General features: G+C 38.8%; 1 protein-coding gene across 3 annotated transcripts in view; it reads right to left on the bottom strand.

The window, feature by feature from the left end:
- Window positions 1-22,422, bottom strand: part of Pde5a (phosphodiesterase 5A) — a 140,618-nt gene that overhangs the window by 69,471 nt on the left and 48,725 nt on the right. For all 3 annotated transcript variants that reach the window (XM_045142947.1, XM_045142949.1, XM_045142948.1), the window contains exons 4-7: window positions 6,748-6,819; window positions 4,942-5,031; window positions 2,386-2,523; window positions 128-195 (exon numbers count right to left, since the gene is read on the bottom strand). In XM_045142947.1, the coding sequence (XP_044998882.1) occupies window positions 128-195; window positions 2,386-2,523; window positions 4,942-5,031; window positions 6,748-6,819 (368 nt within the window). The remainder of the gene's footprint in view (window positions 1-127; window positions 196-2,385; window positions 2,524-4,941; window positions 5,032-6,747; window positions 6,820-22,422) is intronic.

The raw sequence follows: 22,422 nt of genomic DNA, 5'->3' as shown, positions 1-22,422 counted from the left end.
AAAACCCTTGAGTTTAAACATCGGAAAAGTATTCTGACAAACTTTTTTGAGGGGGAAAAGTAGCTTGCTACTTAGCCAGTAGTATTTATGATAGATCCAAGAAGTTATGTTTTTAGAGGCCATTTACCTTGATAAAGTATCAGATGCTTTTTCTAATTCCTCACACTCCATGTGGAACACACTGGAAAAAGAATCCTGAAACCAGAACGACAACACAGACTAAGCAATCTGACATAAAGTTACGCGTATGTCCTCACATGTTGTGGAACTGACCAAAACTTGTTGGATGTGTTTACTTATTCCAGGACTAGACCAACACAAGCACTCACTTCATGACATCCTCAAGCTACTTCTTATCATTAAAGGCTCATGTTATTTCTCTTTACTCTTGAAGAAAAACTTCCAAGAGCAATATTGTTATGTTTGCTAACAGATGTTAATGAGTATATTTAGCTTCAAAATTTCTTTATGCTTGTTCAAAACCTTTAAGTTTGGGCTTTGAAGCCCACCCTGTTGGCTGTTACTAAATCCCATGAAAAGTACACCCTCAAAAAGAGATGCATAGTTCTGTTCTATTTATGAGATCATTAGAATAATTGTGAAGACTCTTGTGATATAACTATATTACAAAGCAGGTACATTTTTGCCTTCATACTACATTTGCAACTGAATAAATAAAAAATAGAAGGAAACATGCAAAAACAATTCAGGAACAGAAGAACTGAGTATATTTGGGGAATCTTCATTTTTATTTTTGCTCAAATTAAAATATTTTTAATCAATAAATAACTGTAATGTGAGTGAATATCAAGTCACCTAATTCCTTTCCCAAACCTAGCAACTTATGTTGTCAAAAAGTGAGCAAAAATATATTTACAGGCACAGAGTTGAGCTGTGGTCCTAGGAATAATGATCTAAATCTCTTGCTGACATGATAAAGTGTTAACGGGTAAAGGCTTGCACTGAATGTTAATTAAAGTGATATTTAAGTTGCTTAAGAAAGGCGTGCCTCATGTATAACTTTCAAAAATTAAAGTCTAAAGAGCAGGTCACAGGACAAAAATGAAAAATCATACTGCATTAATGAATTCTGACCTGAACTTTAAAAGTCTAGCACCTAGCTACTAATTATTTTCACATTAAACATTTTCTAACTGATTGAAAATCTGAAATAGTATCTGTTAAAATACTGATTATCTTTTCAGTACAGTGAGTTCTCATTTGATTTGCTATTAATAAGAATTTTTTTTCTTAATCAGTGTATCCATTCCTAAATACACAATGATTCATAGATTACTGAATTATAGTCACAATGAGTAAGCCAATTAAAAATCTAATTTAACTTATTGAATACCTTTCTATTCTCTTTTCCCCAGAATCATCAATTCTTTTATCATATATGGATTATATCTGACCTATAGATCAGTACTCTTTTTCCTCATGACACATCAAAGAATGGCCTGTTCATAGCCTAATGGAAGAAGGAAATAGCTAAACCAATAAGAAATATTCCTGAAGTAAGGGTTCATATGTAGAGGAGGGATGGAAATTACATACAGGAAAAAATGCCTCAGGCCAGGACCTGATCGTAGCAGCAAAGTCAAGGCAGATGGCATAAGTTAGTGACCAGCCCCAGGAGAGTTCTCCCACACAAGGGAAGGATTCCTTACACTACACATCAATGGACTGAATGCTATCAATTAGGATAGTTAGTGGTTTTCCACTGCTGGTAAAGATGTAAGACTTGTAATTGTAGTTACAGGTTCTATGGAGCCAGAACTTCTAGTTTTAAACAATTTCTGATGAAAAGAAATTTTGGGAGTTGGAAAGATGGCTTAGCAGTCAATGCACTTGCCAGCAAAGCCAAAGGACTGAGGTTTGATTCCCCAGTACCCACATAAAGTCTGATGCACAAGGTGGCACATGGATCTGGAGTTTGTTTGCAGTGGCTAGAGGCCGTGGTGCACCTATTCATTCTCTCTCTCTCAAATAAATACATGTATTTTTGCATCCAATCTGTTCAGAATGAGAATCTGCCTGTTTGTAGCTAGTTGCCAGGGTGACCACAATTCCTCACCATGAAGTCAGTACACTGCAAGGACAATGTATTTCTTCCTCAAGACAGGGCAGACATGGGTAGGGGTAGCACGCAGATACCCGCATGGTGCGATTAGTAGCAGAAACAGGGAAATTGAAGATACCCACCACCCTCACCTCCACCTCTCTTCAATAAGAAAAGCATATACTCTGACTGACTATACATAAGCATTCAAACACAGTTGGGGATCTGGGCTTTGAAAGCTAAAGTTAGGTTTTAAATAATAAGTGTTTCCAGGTATGAATTTCTGTCTTTCTAAAAAGAAAGAAGTAATACTCTGTACTCACAGAGCAGTCTTCATCCACGATGAAAATGGTGCACTTCTGCACCTGCATGAAGGAGATAATGGTGGCGGCTATTTTCTTCAGGATGACTTCTAACGACTGCTGTTCTTCAAAAATTAAGCTAGCAAGATCGAGCAGCACCTGTACAGAAAAGCATGGCAGCTTCTAATAACAGCAGTTGTTTGCAGATAATAAAGCAATAAAGTGACTTACATGGGTTAACAGTTGTTCATGGGCTGGAGAGATGGCTTAGTGGTTAAGGCACTTGTCTGCAAAGCCAAAGGAAACAGGTTCAATTCCCAAGGACCCATGTAAGCCAGATGCACAAGGTGGCACGTGCACCTGCAGTTTGTTTGCAGTGGCTGGAGGCCCTGGAATGTCTATTCTCTCTCTCTCTCTCTCTCTCTCGCTCACTCTCTATCCCTTTTTCTCTTTAATAAATAAATAAAAATTTTTAAAGAAGTTGTTCAGAAGCAAACCCACACTCAAATGTCAAATTTGCTTCTGGTTGGCTTACTAACAACATTCATATCATTTGGAAGGTGGGAAGATCAAAAGCTCTTAGGCTAAAGTAATTCATTTTTCATTCTTCCCACCAACTTGGTAACCTGGAGCAAGTTTCATCAAAATGGGGATATTAATAGTAACAAAACCATACAGATATGTTAAGGATTATAAAATTTAATATGTAATATTTTGAACAGGGTCTGGCTCATGACACAGTTGGTGCTGAAATGTATGAGAGCAACGTTAACAACATTATCTAGACTTCCCACAGTAGAAAGGAGAAAGTAATCAATTTTAAGAGTTCCTTTCTTGTCCTCTAGTGATGTCGTTTTACTTCAATGCTAAGTTCATTCTAACTTTATGACGAATGTATGTGAGGAGGGCTGAAAGAATTTGCCTTCAGAAGATTTGCTGCAAGCAAATTCTGAGGTTGGAGAGATGAGAGGAGATGAGGGAATATTCTGGCAAAAATAAGTAAATTGAGAGCTATGGGAGTGCAGAGCGTGCAAAAGAACTGGGAGATCAGAATGCACTGAGAGCAGAGGAAGAAAGATAAGCCCAGCCTGGCAGGCCTGTAAGCATCCTGGACCATAACAGAGGACCCGTGAGAAGTCACATGACCAGAGTTGGGTTTGTAAAAATAAGGTTTGAAGTCAAAAGTGTCAAGAATACATCAGGAGAACCAAACGTTTCTGCAGCTCACAGTAATTCAAGGTCTATCATTTTATCAGCATCAGTTCTAAAGAGAAATTCGAAGGTGGAGAAGGTGAGTCACAAGGAACTAATGAAAAATGGAATATATGGAACCATTACTTAAATTTCCATACTCAAAGAAATGACTTGACATAGAGGGATGATTAAAAAAAGCATCTTGTGAAATTAAGTTAAAAAATCAATGAAAAACATACTAAAAATGCTTACATATGCAAAATAACATATAAAGCATAACATAAGAGCATAGTATATAAACCATACATTATAATACATATAGCACTTTATAGGCCATATGTTTCTACATAATAGATACTATACATAAAATATTTATGAACAGCCAAAATCATAATGTGGATGTCAGTTAGAAGACAAAGAACTGTGTTTAAAACTGGATAAATTAAAATTTCAATTTATCATTTCATATTAGCCAAAGTGATAAGATGGTAAACATGGGTATTTTCAGATACGCATGGGAATCAGAAAGCTTACCTCACCAATACTGTTTCCTAAACATTGAACTGAGATTTTACTGGAACAAAATAATGGATTTAAATAAGCAAGAAGGTCTGAGTCTGAGAAAGTAATGGAATTTTTCTAGGAAAATAATGAAGGAACTAATGAGGACTTAATGTACAACAAACACAGGATGAGCAGTTTAGTGAGGAAAAGGCACAATGTATATTCTCAATTTAGACATCTCCAAGAAAAGAACTTAAAATACCTAATATAAGGGAGAGTGAGGAGGGGTCAAGGACATATGGTTGGATGTAAGCAAATAGTTCCAAGAAACAAATTCAGAAACACCAGAACAATGCCAACTTTACAACAAGGTGAGATGAACATTTACCAAGTCACAATACTTGTGATGACATTTTAAATTTTAATTTTAAACACAGCTTAGGAAAGGTTCCTCATGGTTACACAACAGTATTTATATTCCCAACACAGGCAATAATTTAGAAAAAGTCCAGATGGGAAAAGCAGGACTAAAGAGTGATAGCTGTGAAAAAGAGATGGAAGGCAGGACAAGGATTCTGAGACGCTCATCTGATAAAATGTGTGATTGAGTGATGTCTGGAGTGGCCAAAGCAGGCACTGACAGCTTTACTTAATGTGATAAATGCATGCCATCCACAAACTTTCCTTTAATAAAAGCATATGGTTGAAGAGTGATAAGGTAACTGAGTTTGGAAAATGGGAAAAAAGAAAGAAGTATCAAGATAAACAGATAAAATGTTTAGAAAAGGGCCTTTGTACTACTTGAGTTTTAATCATGTGCATGCATGACTTGGGTAAAAACAACTTTATAAAAAGGAACTCTTTAGCAATCACACTTACCTGATTTCTCTTGTTCTCTAGCAGGGAAGTTTCATACAGTTGGGCATTATGAAGAACAATACCACAAAATGCCAAGTAAGCAGCGAAGTCCTAGAAAACAGGATGCAATAGCCAATCAGAATTATCTATGCAATTGTCTAGTAGCATTGCCTGACACATAAAAGGTATCTGCAAGTACTTATAGGAGAAAAAAGTACTGAAAGCCAAAAGGGTTGCTGTGTGTTATGATATAAGCCACGTCTTGGCTAAATGGCATTAGCCATGGCAAGGGTAAACACAGTTGCCTATGTCAGATAAGAAGAAATAGGACAGGGACTGAAAGGATGACCTCTTTATATATGAAAATTGCTACATGCAAAATTTGATATGGAATAAAATGATATTAAAACACAGATCTATGAGAAGGCTAAGTAAATTGCTTATAGCATTACAGCAAACCAAAGCTCACATACTTGAGAATATTGACAATAACTATATAAAATCAAATGTCCCATAAGGTTGCAAATACTAGTTTAAACACATGCTTTTAAACATGAGTCTATCATCCTTACTATACTAGTGATATGTCCATAGTTATGTTAAATATTATTAATAATTAATTAATTAACTTTTTTGCCTTTTCAAGGTAGGGTCTCACTCTAGCCCAGGCTATCCTGGAATTCATTATGGAGTCTCAGGATGGCCTTGAACTCATGGCAATCCTCCTACCTCTGCCTACTGAGTGCTGGGATTAAAGGCGTGCACCACCATGCCCAGCTTAGTTGTGTTAATTATAGACTAAATAAATATTCAGAGGGCATGCTTTATCTACAACTATGGATTATCTTGTCAAGATTAAAGTCTAAAAATTGCAAACTGATTCATGACAGATTTACCTTAATGGAATATATATATAGTAAATGGATGTATAACTGATTTAAGAATCATGTTTCCCAACCATATATTCTCAAGTGCCATTAATAGCACAGGATGATAGATATGTACTATTCTGACCCTAAATCAATTAAAACATGTGGACTAACATGTACCAATATGGTCTATATCACAGACGCAAAATTCACTGCCTTCTTTTAATGTCTTTAAAATCCAAAAAGTTCCAACTACTTTTTATAGAACAATACAATAGTAATGGGCTTGAAATAGTAGGACTGCAGTGAGCTATGTTAAACATAGAACTGAATATCCAATAGGAGAAATAAAATCTACTCACATTAAAAGTTATAAACAGTTTTAACAGAGTGCTGAAAAGAGAAGCATGCCAGTGTGGTATGTGGAATAGTTTCCTTTGGAATTGGATGAGATTAATAAAATAATGATGATCGCTGCTCTTTCTGAAGCTACATTTGCATCACCTATCCTAAATTCACATCTTGGCGCCCCGCCGTCTGTGTGGAAACCTTATAAAACTAGAAAATTTGCTTTATCTGGAGGAAACTCCAGTTTTCAGCCAACCTACAGTGCAGAACTTGGAGCAGTACTTTGGGGCTTTTACTAAAGGGTGTACCTATTTATAGCCATGATGAAAGGTAAATGAGATAGTTGAATACCCTGAGGCACCCTGTGTGGTCCCAATATGCACCTAGCCCAGGGAGGACTGCAGCACAGTGAGGAGTGGGTGTGGGGTTTCCTCTCACATAGTAACACGGGTCCTCCTCAGTTTAATCAATATTGTTTTTAGCCAAAGAAATACTTGTGAACGCTTCAGGTTGTTTGTAACCATCACATTTCTCATGATCAGCAATTTCAGCACTATAGAGAGAAACCATATATTTAAATTGGCAACCCGCTAAAATCAGGTTTTGGTACCTTTTCATCTTTTTCAGTGAATGTTCCACCATTTCCTGATTTCTTGTTAATGGCCTGGGCCACACCAACGACCTGGATTGAGAGAAAAGTGACACTATTACTTTTCATTGACTGTACTTGCTAGCATGAATTTCGGAGGGAACTTATTCAGATGGGAGGGATAGTCTGCATGTGCTACGGAGTAACACAAAGCTGCACAACTTAAACAGAACTGTCAGTATCTGAATGAGTTCTGCATCACGGACTGCTGCCTTTTAGTCCTATTAAAATATTGGTCTTTCACTTTCTGGAGATCAAACAGTCCTGGACTCTGTGATACCATCCTACACTCTAAATGAACTCAATGGTAATCATGTTTTAAGTGAATATTTTGCGTAGCTTTTTTTTTTTAAGAGAGAGAGAGAGAATTGGTGCACCAAGGCCTGAGTCACTGCAATTGAACTGCAGACATTTGCGCTACCTAGTGAACATGTGCAACCTTGTGCTTGTGTCTCCTTTGTGCATATGGATTACATGGGAACTAGAGACAGATTGAACATGGGTCCTTAGGTTTCACATGCAAGTGCCTTAACCACTAAGCCATCTCTTTGGCCCTAGTTTTTGAATAGAAGAAATAAAATGGCATAATTATTTATATTATAGATTAAAAATATGCTAAACAAACATTTACATTATTTTTTTAAATTTTTTGTTCATTTTTATTTATTTATTTGAGAGTGACAGAGACAGAAAGAGGCAGATAGAGAGAGAGAGAGGGAGAGAATGGGCACGCCAGGGCTTCCAGCCACTGCAAACAAACTCCAGATGCATGCGCCCCCTTGTGCTTCTGGCTAACGCGGGTCCTGGAGAATCGAGCCTCGAACCGGGGTCATTAGGCTTCACAGGCAAGCGCTTAACCACTAAGCCATCTCTCCAGCCCACATTTACATTATTTTTTTTTAAAATATTTATTTGAGAGAAGGAGAGAGAGAGGGAAAGGATAGAGGGAAGGAGAAAGTGAGAAAGAGAGAGGAAGAGGCAAATAGAGAGAATGGCCACACCAGAGCCTCCAGCCACTGCAAACAGACTCGAGACACATCCACCACCTTGTACATCTGGCTTTACATGGTACTGGGAAATAAAACCTGGATCCTTTGGCTTAACAGGCAAGCATTTTCACCACTAAGCCATCTTTCCAGCCCTACATTGTTTTTTAAATATTTCAAGAGTTAAATGGTCCTTTACTAAAAATGAAATAGGATCAGTGGCTAATAACAGAAGAAATGCAGAGGAATCATTAGCACACAAAGAATTCCTAATTCAGGAATGCAATGCAACTTTTTTTGAAACTTCTGTCCTTGAAAATTATTTGACCTTCTATATACTTATTTTTAGGAAAACTGGTTATTTAAACACCAACGCAGGAATTAACAGGTCAAGCTTTATTTCACAAAGATCAGAAGGCATTTAAAAGATAAACTGTACTTAAGTTGACTGAGTTGAACTTGGTCTTTATGCCCTGAGTTCCACAAAATACTAAGCAAGACTTTAAGAACCCTCTTGTCTTTTGGCTTGGAAGTGTATTTACTTGCTAGTTCAGTTTAAGCTGGATTTGGGTTACTACACTGGTCTTAGAAAAGACCTTCAGCTGATTCCAGCCTCTTTTCTCGTAAGGATTCTACTCCCTTTTTCCTTTGACAATGCAGCATCAGCAGGACAAGCTCTTAGTCCCAGGAGGGTCCCAGAAGGATGCAGACCGTAATTGGGCAGGAAAGGTTCCGCTTTGTTTTCTCAGCTCACTTGAGAGTGATATAAAGAATTCCCCTTTAGGAGAAGCAGAAAAAATGGTAAATATATTCTTGATTCTTGTCTGATGTAGTTTCCTGGTTTTCCCAACACTCCCCGCTTCTTTCTTATAATAAAAGGATACTATGTTTCCTTAAAAAGTGAATTGTTAATTTTTTCTAACCCCTTTAACTGCCATTAGTTCACCTCCGACTTCTGCAGAGTTCTTTCTAGATGCTTCGGTCTCAATGACAAATGCCTACAAAAGTTTTGTTTGTCAAACATGCCTGGTTTGTAGCTGGGTATGCTCACTTGAAATATAATGAGGAGAACCACTTGAAGGTCATCGAAGTCTAATATAGAGTAGTATAAATCTAACTTGGTCATTGTAAATATTCACTCACTCATTAATTAATTCATTCATTCATTCAAACAAATGCTTCCGTGCCTACTAGATATCAATGAATAACACAACATGAGGAAAAGGCTAGTCTGAGAGAGTTCAGAGTCAAGAGTGCTTGAAGTGCAACACTAGGGGTCTGATGTCAGGACCCCCGTGGGTTGCCTGGGGCACTGAAGAAGCATGTAGCAGGGGTAAAGGAGAAGGCTTCGGAGAAATGATGGCGTGTTCACTCAAGAAGATACAGGGAAGCCTGCGAGCTGCTTAGAAAATGTTCAATAAGAAAACTATATTAATCTTTTGGTCCCTCCCTATATTACCGTAAGTTGACAATGAGATGAGTCTACTTTGAAGTCTTCAAAGAAATGAAATCAGAGACAAAACATATTTTTATGAGATTAAGACTTGTAAAAACAATGCTGTTATTTGATTAGGTCATTGGAGTCATGGGAAAATGAGGTCAATGTCAGGGAGGGTCAATCAGTTTTCTGGTCCATGGCTGTTGGCTCTAGGTTCTCTCAACCTAATCAATGGACAATGACTGAGGTCATCAGAGATGCCAGAGAAGAGGACATATAATGTTTTATGGTGGGCCAGGGAGCACCAAACATTATTAAAAAAGCAGACCAACTACTGGTGGTTTCCTGGGGCCTCTAGCCACCTGCCTTTTAGTACAAGTACACTTAAAACAAGGTTCCTTCCACAGACTTGTGATGATCCCCAGGGTGCTCTCTCTATTAAATCCTGTGTCCCACTTTCTCTCTCTCCACCCTGGAGATAGGGTCTGTACAAGACAAAGTTGATCTCGACCTTGCAGCAATCGTCCAGCCTCTACCTCTCACATGCAGGGATAACAGGCATTCTCCACTATACTAGCTTCCATTTTAACTTGTTTTACTGGTTAGGTTTTATGCTCAGGGACATTTTATTAAGTAAGAATTATTTCTAACTGAAGGACGAATTCACATAAAAGTTCACATAAAAATTCACATAAAAATGTCTCTGAAGCCAATGTGTGTGTGTTTGTGTGTGTGTGTGTGTGTGTGTGTGTGTGTGTGTGTGTGTATGGCATTGGTCACAATTTTCACTCATAGGTTATGCACTTTAGAAATTGCAGGTTTTTCTGGAATTTTCTTTTGATGTTTTTGCAAATCTGTCCATTCTTTCTCCTCCTTCCATTACATACTAATGCTTGTTCTTCATCTGAGTGTATTAGTTTGGTCCATAGTTTGTCTGCAGTGTCTGCTTCCACGGGCAGTTCCCCAGGGAGTCCAGCATTGCCTGAGCCATGCAGTGTTATCCACAGTGATATGCACTGATCTGGTGGTGGTAATCTGAGCTCACTGCCTGTGTGTGGTATGGTTCACAGGGGCTTTTTCTTTCACAGCTTAGACATAAGGTAAGCTCCACTGCTGCTTCTCCTGACTGCTACTGAAGTTTAGGTCAGCTCAGTTTCATAGGCAGAATTTCACAGATTGAGACTTTTCTGAGTTTAACTTTCAGCCCACCTGCCTCCCATCTGTGGCATGGACTCATTCACCGTTCATGACCATGGCCTGCACACATGACTCTCACCACACACAGCCTGTTGGACTTTCAGAAGCTCACTCTCCACCCCTGGATTCCCATCTTGGCTTCTGGCACCTATGGTTTCCTCTTCTTGGATTCATTTATATATTTTAAAACTTGGTTTTGGTGACATTTTATCTTCTACTTTTCCGCTTGCATCTAAAAAAGTTGGCTCATGAGTTTCAAAACCTACTCTGAGCCTTCTGCACACCAGGCATTTATTATACTGTTGTATCTAACAGGGAATCAGTTCCAGGCCCCCCACAAATGCCAAAATCTGAGAGCGTTAAAATTCTTTATATATAAAATGGTGTAGGGTTTGTGTATAGCTTATATGCATTCTCCCATGCACTTGAAGTCACATCTCGATAACTTATACTACCTCCTAATGTATTGTAAGTACTGTGTTAGTAGTTACTGTACTGCATGTTTCAGATATAATGATGAGAAAAGATTTGCATATGTTCTGCACAAACACATTTTCATATATATATATATGAAATATATATATTTTGAGGTCAGTGTCAGGGAGGGTCAATCAGACACACACATTTTTTCCCATGTTTTCAAAACTTATACTTAAAGAAGGCTGACTGTATTTTTCGTCTAACATTAAAGATAGTAGTTTACTAAGATACATGTATAGAATGAGGGACTTCAACACAGTTTTTACCCTTTCTGATAACCAAAGATTTCTTCTTTATTACTTTGTAAACTTAAATAAGAGAATTTATTATTATTTTTTTTCTCGAGGTAGGGTCTTGCTTTAGCCCAGGCTGACCTGGAATTCACTATGTAGTCTCAGACTGGCCTAGAACTCACAGCCATCCTCCTACCTCTGCCTCCCTCTGCTGGGATTAAAGGCATGCACTACCATGACCAGCTGAGGATAATCATTTTTTTTTAAAAAAAAACCATTTTATTTATTTATTTACTTACAATGTAGAGAGAGAGATGAGAGGAGAGAGAGAGAATGGGCATGCTAGGGCCTCCAGTAGATGGAAACAAACTTCAAATGCATGCTTCGTCGTGCATCTGGCTTTATGTGAGTACTGGGAAATTGTACCTGGTGGTTAGGCTTTGCAGGCAAGTGCCTTAACTACGGAGCCATCTCTCCAGCCCATGAGGTTAATTTTCGATTGGTGACTAATTGAGTATAGTTTTCAATTTAAAAAATAGCCAAGTAGCCAGATGTGATGGCACAAGCCTCTAACCTAAACATTGGGAAGGCTGAAGCAGGAAAACTGTTAAGAGCTCAAGGCCAACTTGAGCACCAAGTCCACTAGGGCTGCCCAGCAAGACTCTGTCTCAAAAAACAACAACAACAAAAGCAAAAAAACAGAAAACAACAACAAATCAATGGCTGGGAGATGGCTCTGTCTGTAAAGTATTTGCTTTGCCAGCATTGAAGACCCGAGTTCAATTCCCAGAACCTGTGTAGAAAGGTCAGGCATGGTGGTTTTGTTTGTAATCCCAGTGCTGGGGGGCGGTAACACATGGCTCCCTGGAGCAGCTGGCCAGCTACTCTGTGAACAAAGAGACCCCGTCTCAAAACGATGGATAGCTTTGTTGAAGAAGGACATCCAAGGTTGTCCTCTACTTTGCACATGCACCTACATAAATAAGCATGTGCACCCACACACGTGTACTCACCCACACATTAACACACATGTTCTTATGTGCACAAATCCAAAACCAAATAAATAATTAAAAATACGACAGGACTAGTCCAGCATAAATAAGGCCCTGGGTCCTCAGCAAAATTTAAAAAGTAAAAGGCATAGTGTTTAAGGTAACAAGGATAGTCAAAAGCAAAATGATATTAATTCTATGAATTCCAAGTGTCCTGTGCAAAGCTAGAATCCCCTGCCCTTAGTGTGTGAATAAAAGGGCAGAATATAGGTTCTGTGAGACTGCCCCTCTGAACACAGACAGATTAATTCATTTCCTTCAACCAATTGTTAGTTATGTGCTTTTCGCTTTCTTTCTTGCTTCTATACCCTTTCCTTTTTCTGAGATGAGTCCTGCTGTGCAGCTCATGCTGGTCATGAACTTACTATTTAGTCCAGGCAGGCCCAGAACTGGCTACCCTCCAGCCTCTACCTCCTGAGTACTGGGATTACAACCACAAATTATTTCATTTTAAATGTTAGTTTTGAGAGAGAGCTTTTATTCCAAGTGTATGTTCAGAATTCATATGTGAGGCATAAACTCACTAAAAATGTTAACAATTCCTTATCAGAAAGTCCATTTGCTGCTTCCTGCCAGCCTGCTGCCTCTGGCCTGTTCCATTTTCTTGTTCAGTGCAAAGATACTCTTTAATTTCCATTTTCCTGGCACTTCCCCAAGCATAAATAGATACTATGACCTTGCAGAGTTGAGTATTCTTTTAGGAATGCAAGGGAAAGCCTTGCCCTCTCTTGGGTGAGCAATATGGAATGTGACAGCTGGCTGTTTCAGGAAGACAGATCATACCACAGTGAGTGAGTCCTCATTCAATATGCTGCTGCGACTCACACCAAGGCCACACATCCATCTCAATGCATCTCCCTGTCCATTTCCAGAGGATGCACCAACTGGAGACCAAAAGCAAGGAAGCGAAGGAAGAGAGCCAGGCCTTCCACCCAGCCATAGAAGGCTACCTTGTAATGCAGGATTTTAGACAGTCCTACCTGAGCCTTGAAAAACAAATCACACTGCCCCAAGAAGACTGGAAATGGTAACTGTCCCTTTGGCAGCTTTAGAAATATAACAACAACAATATGTGGGGAATTCTCCCCTGTGCATTTTTTAAAATGTGCATTTATTCTGTAAATAAATGTTATTAAGCTAAAAATTGGATAAAAAATGGATGGCCTATTTATAAGCCATCCATTGCGTTGGGCAATGAAAAGGCAGGAGTGAACATCACAGATTTTTAAAAAAAAATATTTATGTATTTGATAGATAAAGAGAGGGGGGAGAGAAAGAATAAATGGGCATGCCACAGCCTCCAGCCACTGCAAAAGAACTCCAAACACATGTGCCACCTTGTGCATCTGGCTTACATGGGTACTAGGGAATTGAACCTGGGACCGTAGGCTTTACAGGCAAACACCTTAACTGCTAATCCATCTCTCTATCCCACAACACAAATTTTGGCAGTGCTGGGAATTGAACCCAGGGTCTTGCACATGAAAGGCAAGTGCTCTACCACTGAGTTATACCCCAGCCTTAAATGTGTAATCCAGGCTAGCCTTGAACTCCTGATCCTCCTGCTTCAGCAATTTTCTACCAATGTAGAAACTGGTAAGACAAATCATTATTTTTATCCTTGTCCCGATGAAATAAATCCTAGTCAGATAGCATAAGGTTTAGAAAAGGAAATCTCACCCATATTTCCTTACTGATCCATTTTACAGATGAGCAAACTGAAAGGAAGACGGTTGGAGATAACCAATCTAGGTGTTCTTACTCTCTTCCAAATCCCAATCATCAAATTCTGTAAATATTCCATGTGGAAGAGAAATAATGCCTCCCAAAGATGTGTGCGCTCTAATTCACAAACTTCTAAATTTGTTACCTTAAATGGCAAAAAATACTTCATAAATGTTATTAGCTAAGGATTGTAGAGATGGTAGGGAGATGATCCCGAACCATCTATATGGGCTCAATATCCTCACAAAGTCCTTAAGGAAAAAAGACATCTGGAAAGTCAGAGCGATTTGATGGTACCATGCTGCAGATTTTGAAGATGGAGGAAAGGGCTGTGAGCTGAGCCATGCAGGCTACAGGGTGGCTGAAAAGGGAAAGAGATTATGTTCTTCCTGGAGACCCCACACAAGGACATGGCCTGTCCAATACCTTCATTTTAGCCAGTGATAACCATTTTGGACCTGACCTCTTTGAGTTATTTTAACACCATAACTTGCTGCCTTTTAATAGCAGAAAGAAGAAACCACATTCCAGGAAGCCATGATGCTAACTAATGTTACCAGTTTAGAGAGTTAAGGAGCATTTTTCAGCTCTGGATAGACTTAACTTAGGGCTTAGCATGCTGGACTCTCAAAGATCACTAAAACTCCCCAAGCCAGTGGCTCTCCAGTTCTTGTCTGTGACCTGAAAAGAATGATGATTACAGACATGGATGAAGGGTAGGTTAAACAAGGGTTTATTAAAATATAAAGTAGAATGTGAAAGTAAAGTAGAGCTCTGGAAGAGACTTGAATCAGGGCTTTTTATACTCTTGGGAGTGTAAATTAAGTTTCAAGTCCAGGTGAATTGGATTGGTTATTTGAAACATATGTGGAGCTTCTGACCAGCTTTGCTGCCCTTGAGGATGTAAGCCAGACATTAAGTGAAGGTACACTGGATTGTTACTTTAAGTGTGAGGGGATCCTGGGAGGCTGATGAGTTAAAGAACTGGTTGCTTTGAAGAGGTCAGTCCACATAAGTCATGATTTTTTTGGATTTTAATTCCCAGACTTTCTTTCTTAACCTATTTTATGATCTCTGTGCTTGTTGGATTGGTCAGGCCATTTTTGTTCTTTTTGGACTTTGAACCCTGACTATCTGCATATAAAATGGGTGCTACCTTCCTCCCAATCCCTACATTAACATTTTTCCATTCTTTTTAACACTTTCCCTCAATCCATGTTATATTTTCCATTGTACCATTACATCTCATTCTTATTGTCTTCTCATTCACTTTTGACAGTTAAGCCAAAATTATCTTTTGGGGCACTGTTTTGCATACACAGATCACTTGTTTATCAATTTTTAATGACTTTACCTAGCTCATAAAAATTTTCATAAAAATGAAAGAAAGACTTGCTGAACATTCCACACCCTGGGCATGAGTTAGAGTGGTACATACAATGTCCTTTGTTAATATTATTACTTAAAAATAATGCTTCCACTTTCTCTACTGTTAAGTTTTCAAACGGCATTTCTTCTAAATTTACTCCTCTGAAAGTCTATGTAGCAGCTGTGCAGGCCGCCGGTCTGACAGTGAAGTATTCTCCTTATAACTTCATTTTCTCTACTACATATGTCCTGAATCATCAGTTAGATTTCCTAAGGATGCAATTTATATCTGGTGCCTTATGGGATCAACAATAGTGTGCACTGTTCTGAATGCAGCCAATACTTGAGACGTATCAGTTAATAATGGCAGAACTGACCGTTCTTTTAAGGGTGGTACACTTACCAGACATTTCACATTTAAATAATACTTACATCTGTCCAATTTTGTTCTCTACCCTTTTCAATAGTAAGAGATATGGTCTCATCTGAAAACGTTATGTGGTAGCGAGATGTTCATATTCATAATAAGCCTTTAGCTATGGAAGTAAACTTATAGCCTAGGAAAACTTGGGGGAAGTAGAAAAATAAGAAACTCTAGCATTTTCTACAATCTAAAATGTGTGGAAAATCACTGAGCAACATGGTAAATATCTTTGTCACACAAACAGGTGGGACTTGTCACAGCAGTTTCCTGGGCTCCAGCCTCTTGATTTTCAGATTCAGGAGAACTAAGTTCATGCCTAGAAATTTGAATTTCTAAAAGTTCTCGAGTCATGCCAAATGTTACTTCTTGAGGGACATGACACTAAAAAGCTCTGGTCTTCAATGACTCCATGTTAATATGCAATGATCTTTCCTTATTATTACTATTAAAATAAAATTGAGTTGGGCTTTCTCTTCCCAGTCCACTTTTCTCTTTTGCCCTTCTCCTGTAGTCTATCTCCTTTATTAAACTCTTAACAAATATATAAACCTATAAACAAGATAATAGTATTTATATCTTTTGTGAAGGTTCTTAAGTAAAATGATATAATATGCATCTTTTTGCAGCTTGTGATTATATTGAATGCTGCCTTTTTAGATCAACGAAGAAAGACCTGGTCTACTCTTACTGGTTCACATAGTGCAATTATCTCCTAAGGATGGCTATTTTTGTGCTGTTTGTCACTTACCACTACAATCTAGAATAAACTTCTCTGTGTGGATTTCTTTGTGTACAGGTGCTGGAATGTAGTGTCCAAAGTGATTAGACATTTATATTTACAGTTTTCTATTAATTGCATATCCTCACCAGCTCTAGCATTATCAGGCTTGCAACCTGATGAGTCTAAAACTGTGTCTCATTTTTGTTTTAATTTGCATTTTCCTGATTGCTAGAGAAAATAATTATCTTTTCAACTTTTACTGGCTGTACTGGTACTGGTTCCCTCTTTTTGTGCTGCCTCTGAGTGCCTGGGTCAATATTGACCATTTCATTTGTTTTGGGTGGTTGGGCTTTTAACAATGGATTTTAGAATCAAGGATTCAGTATTTACTTAAATGATCTTTTCTTAAACTTTAAATAAGTTTTTTTATTCCTTTTATTTCCAGTGCCACCGGCTGAGACATGTGAACCTGTGGGGACATTTCATGTTCAAACTATAACCGTGGGTTTGCCATATGCTTGGCATTTTCTGTTAACTCATGTAATCCTTACCACAACCTTAGGTGATATTCCCATTTGATCACAGAGTAAACTGATACTCAGGAAAGTTAGGAACTCGTCCAAGAATGAGCAGCTTGAGATGCACGCCAGGTTGGCTCCTAAAGCCAACATTCCTTCTTCTGGAGAAAAGTGGAATCCAGCTCTAAGAAAGTACAGGTGCTTAAAGGTTATTCTTATAATTTAAAGGAATCACAAGGACCAAAGGTTTTCCAACATTTAATCTTTGGATCCATTGTTATATTTATCTTGTTAATCCATATTTTTATAAAAGGGAAAGGAATAATTTCAAAATTATAAGTTAAGAAACAAAAAAAATCAAAGTAATTGCTAAAATAGATGAAATTGAGAAATATTATTCAGAGTGAGGCAGCCGAGGCCCAGAATGACAAACATCACATTTTCTCTCATATGAAGATCCTAGCTTGGAATTTTTAGATTTGTGTGTTTAAGTGGGAATGTTTGTGTGCAGAAGACAGTAAGCTAGACAGGGGCTAGTTAGAAAAGGGGAGGTTGAATACATGTGCTATGAAAGTAGAGGACGGGGATCGGGAGGGTTTTATGCAAATTTCTCTCAATTGCACCATTTCATGTGGAGGCAGCCTTGTCCCAAATTGAAACAGACTCCTTAAGTCTCAGATGGGAAGATCCTTAAGGTTTAGAAAAACACATCTCACAAGTAGCAGGAAGTTCCTGAAAGCTACATGTAAGGAATAAAGAGCACTTGAGAGCAGAAATAGCTCAAACCTGTAGGAGCTGCCTGCAAGTGTGCACTAAGCTCCAGCGATGCAGCTTTAGTGAGTCATTGCCTATGTTGGGGTGGGCTTTTTGGAGTTGCAACTGCCTTTAAGTTATCCACTCTGTAAGTAACTCCTCATTCATACTCTTGTTAGTAACTCCAATGCACTCCATGGTTCACTAGACTTGGTCTGTTGTGCTATTAGTGTTTGCTCAAGTCTTTCCAGGAAGAGTTAACAGAATACAGGAGAAAAGGTTTAAGCAGAGAAGGGAGGCACCAAAATAAAGGATTGTTTAGAAAAAAAAAGGAACCTACTACTTCTTAAGCTAACTAAAATGTGATATTTTTTCTAAAAAGTAAATGGGCTGAAGAGATAGCTTAGCACTTTAAGGTGCTTGCCTGTGAAGACTAAGGACCCAGGTTTGATTCCCCAGTACCCACATAAGCCAGATGCACAAGTGGCACATGCATTTGGAGTTTGTTTGCAGTGCCCAGAGGTCCTGGCATGCCTATTTTCTCTCTCTCCCCCCTTTCCCTCTTTCTTTGTCTTTCAGAGAAATAAATAAAACCTTTAAGAAAAAACAAAAGAGTGAACGAAGTTATCCTACAGGAGCGAATAATGCTGCTCTCAAAAGCCCGAAGTTATTAATGAGCAATCCCAGTGTCTGGGGTGAGATATTTCCCTGTTAGTTGCTGATCAGGGAGACAACAAAGGTCCCTAAGACAAGACAGCCTATTGCCTCTGCTCTTGTTTGCCAACCAGAAATAGATTATAAATCCCTACTGCTGAAGAAATCACATGCTTTGACTGCAGGACATAGACAAATAGAATTGGAACTCAGCTGGAAGCTTCCTCTCCCTCTTGGCTGGCTTTTATAGTGGCAGAAAATGCTCTGCAGGCTGCTAGGGGAAAAAGTCATTGATCAATAGTCTTACCCAGCTGTGGATCTTATATGCTCCACAACTGATCTGCCAGGAAAGATGTTTTCTCTGGTAAATAGTGGCATGACTTATGGGGGTAAACAACTACTTTCTGATTGGATTTCAACTCTATCCTACAGGAGGAAATTGTGCTTGGTAGTATAAAGCTGGCCACAAGCACTTGAGAAACTTACTATTATGCTAAATGGACAGGCTGTCAAACTGCCTTCTGAATGTTTATGTTTATAACCATTTTGTGCTGTTCTGAGCCTTGATCAGTGAACTTTATTTTTGCAATGGGCAGAGAATAATGCACTGACAATGACACAAGTGTTGAGAACAAGTAATCTGTGCACCTTAAATGAGATATCAATGTCACCCTTCTGAGGCTCAGGAAATAAGGTGGAAGAGGAAACAAAAATCATGTAGGAACGAGACGATGGAGAAGAGTGCTGTGGAATGTCCTCTTGTGGACATGACTTGGGACATGGCTGTTATGCTCAGGAACTCAAAACAGCTGTGGTTTCCTGCCCAAAATTGAGTCTGAAAACATCCCACCATGGAGTGGAAGGGGCTCACAAGGCTCCACTCCTCTCAAAGGAGCTAATGACAATTAATGGTTGCTGAGGGAGGAGGAGTCAGGCTTTTTAGTGGTACAGCCACTGTTAAATTGCCCATACTCCAGTAAATAATTCCCTACCCATGCTAATGTAAGCAAAGCAACCCTCAGTAGGTCACAAAAAAGTAGAAAAGTAGGAAAGAGATTAATTGGAAAGAAGGGGTTTAGTTGGGCGGGAAGGTGTGAGAGAGGGTAATGAAGAGTGGCTGTGGTCCAAAACATTAAATACATGTATGACAATGTCAAAATGAAATAAAAATAAAATGTTTTCTTTTACTTGTATTACAAAATCTTGTCACAAATTTTTATAGCTAAGACCCATTTATGCCACATAAGTATACCCTCAAGTTGGGGGAGAAAAGTTGGTTCTTTCCAAAAGCTCAGCGTAATTTTTGATCTTATGTTTATTCGCAGTGCATGAAAGAAAATTCCCTCCCCTGCAAAATATAAAACTCTCTACCACATTAGGTTTTAAGCAAAGAGGCAAGACCTTGAGCCTATGACAGAGACCTCTGCCTTTGTGTTAGGCCTTTCTGCCCTTCAGGATGGAGCTTCAGTGCTGAGACAGAACAGCACAGAGCCATTATGAACATCGTCTCCTTATATGCCCTTTAGAACCGCCACAGACAAAGCTGTAAAGCAGGAAAGAACATGCCTCTTTCCAGTGACTGCTGCTGTTAGCTAACTTTCCATTCCTCCTCCTGTCAAGCCTTGCAACTCCTTCAAAAGGAGGAATGGGCCTTTCTGAACCCCACTGGGTGGAGAACTCTGTGGTGTGCAGTGTCACTTTGCTTGTTTCATTAGGACTTTAAAACACCCATGTATCTCTGCTTCACATTACCAACTACCCAGAGCCCAAAGTCACTGTTCTCAAGCCAGCACTCAAAGCCAGGCCATTTTTGCTCTGACAGAGTTCTTTCTTTCACACACTGCCATGCTGTTTAATTAAGAGTAAGTCCAAAATTACAATTTAAAACCTATATGTATATCTGTACTTTGATTCAGAAAAATCACAGCACATAACATTATAAGAAATTGACTACAGAGCCTTGGAGCTATTTAATAATAAGTTTTATTTTTAAGGGAGGCCTGCACATCATCAGGTGCTGGCTAGAAAAGCAAGCTTTCTTTGGTCAGTTTTGTTGGATTTGGACCCTGTTAAACCAAGATCTGGCTTGCACTTGTAATAGGCTTATGTCTTTACAGGCTGGTAAAATGAAGCACTAATAAGATGTTCTGATAATTACAGGGTGTGACCATAATGTGCACCTAACACAAACAGAAGAGAAATCACAGCAAAAGTGGCAAAGAGAGTATCATGGATCAAACCACCAAAGAGGTTAACATTATTTAAAAGCTAAAGTAGGTATCAAAGAAGTTGAGCAAATACCATATTGAAGTTAAAATGACTACAACTATTTCCTCTCCTGGTTCAGCCAACCTTATCTATAACAATGGCAGGCAGATCCCTAGATAGCCACATTGTTGGGCTTGAAGGTTCAAAGAAAACTCTCTTTCTCTCTCTTATGGCATGTAACTTAATAGTAACAAAACCTTGACAGAATGAATATTTCATCACATTCACAGCACAGTGTTTGTCTCTCACTGATGAGCCCACAGGCTAATCATGCACGACAAACTCAAGGGTAGCATCGATCACTAGCAAACTCTTAGTTACAGGCATCACAAGTAGGATATAGCCTCCTCCACAGAGTTGAGCCAGGCAATACACAGTAATGAACAACATTTAGAATTGCTGTTTACTACTCTGGATTTTCTTATTATATTGTTCCAGCCCATGACATGAATTCCAAAATTTAAACAGTAAAGAATAGCTAAGGGGCTTTTCAGACATAACCAGTTAACAAAGATAAAGGAAAGCATCCATGAAAGAAATTCAGCCTTAAAAGTAAGATGTGATGCATCTTAGTTTGTGCTCCATCACATCATAAATGATGAATGAATGAATGAATGAATGAGTAAGTATTGGGAAATTGCCTTAACTGGACCAAGCCCATATATTCTTATCTAAAATGGAGATGACAGTATCAGCAAATGAAAGTTGTTGAGCTCTGGCTATTACACAAAAAGACCTCAGCCCTATTGCTATCTGCTACACTGTCTTGGTGAGTTTCTACTTAAAATCCTTTATTGTGTCAGTTTATTTTGGTTACTATACTTCGTGATGGTAAAGAAACACCCTTAAAGAATCACAGTACAGACTCTGAGGTAAACTACCTGAAGTTGCCACATAAACTTCCTCCTTTTCTCTTCAGCCTTCTTGTTTAACTCTACTTCTTCTTTTCCCTTTGACTTGAGGGAACAGCAATCAGAACACTCAGTTTATGCTGAAATGGAAATTATTACTAATATATCAATGATGGAGAAAATGGTTGCATATTATTACTATTGATTATTATTACTACTTGTTTTTTCAAGGTAGGGTTTCACTACCAGACTGACCTGGATTCACTATGTAGTCTCAGACTGGCCTCAAACTCACAGCAGTCCTCCTACCTCAGCCTCCTTACTTGCAGCCCACATGCCCATCAACTGAAGAATGGATAATGAAGATGGCGTACACATACACAATGGATTTCTACTCAGTAGGAAGGAAGAATGATATAGTGCAATTTGCAGGAAAAATGGACGGAGTTAGAAAAAAATAATTCTAAGCAAGGTCACACAGGCACAGAAGGACAAATGCCATTTAAACTCTCATCTGTGGTTTCTAATTGGGATCAATTGGATATGAGTACAAATGGTAGTCAGCATCAGGAATATGAGCATAAAACCAGAGACCAGGAGAGAAAAGGGAGAGAAGAGTTACTTGACAGGTTATGAGAGAGACAAAATGAATCAGTTACATAGAAGCCATCCTTCTGGCTAGCATTCTATAATCTATAACCACCAAAAGGGGGAGGGGTCATTCCAGACAGAAGGTGGCTCTGGCCAGTAAATACCAGGCCCAGGATTGGGTTAATCCTCACAGTGAGCTCCATTTCCAAAACACTTCAGTACCGGCCAGAGCTAAAAGGTAAGACCCTATTGCTGAAAATACCACAGGCTGCAGTCACAGGACATCTGAATACCATGCTGGAACTGGAGAGAATCTAGCTCCCACCTGGCTAGTCCACATAATGCTGGAAAGCCCTATGGGAGCTGCTGCAAGACCA

The sequence above is a fragment of the Jaculus jaculus genome, chromosome 2 (genome assembly GCF_020740685.1).
Source record: "Jaculus jaculus isolate mJacJac1 chromosome 2, mJacJac1.mat.Y.cur, whole genome shotgun sequence".
In the NCBI taxonomy this organism is placed as follows: Eukaryota; Metazoa; Chordata; class Mammalia; order Rodentia; family Dipodidae; genus Jaculus; species Jaculus jaculus.
This window is presented reverse-complemented; position numbering and strand designations above follow the sequence as displayed.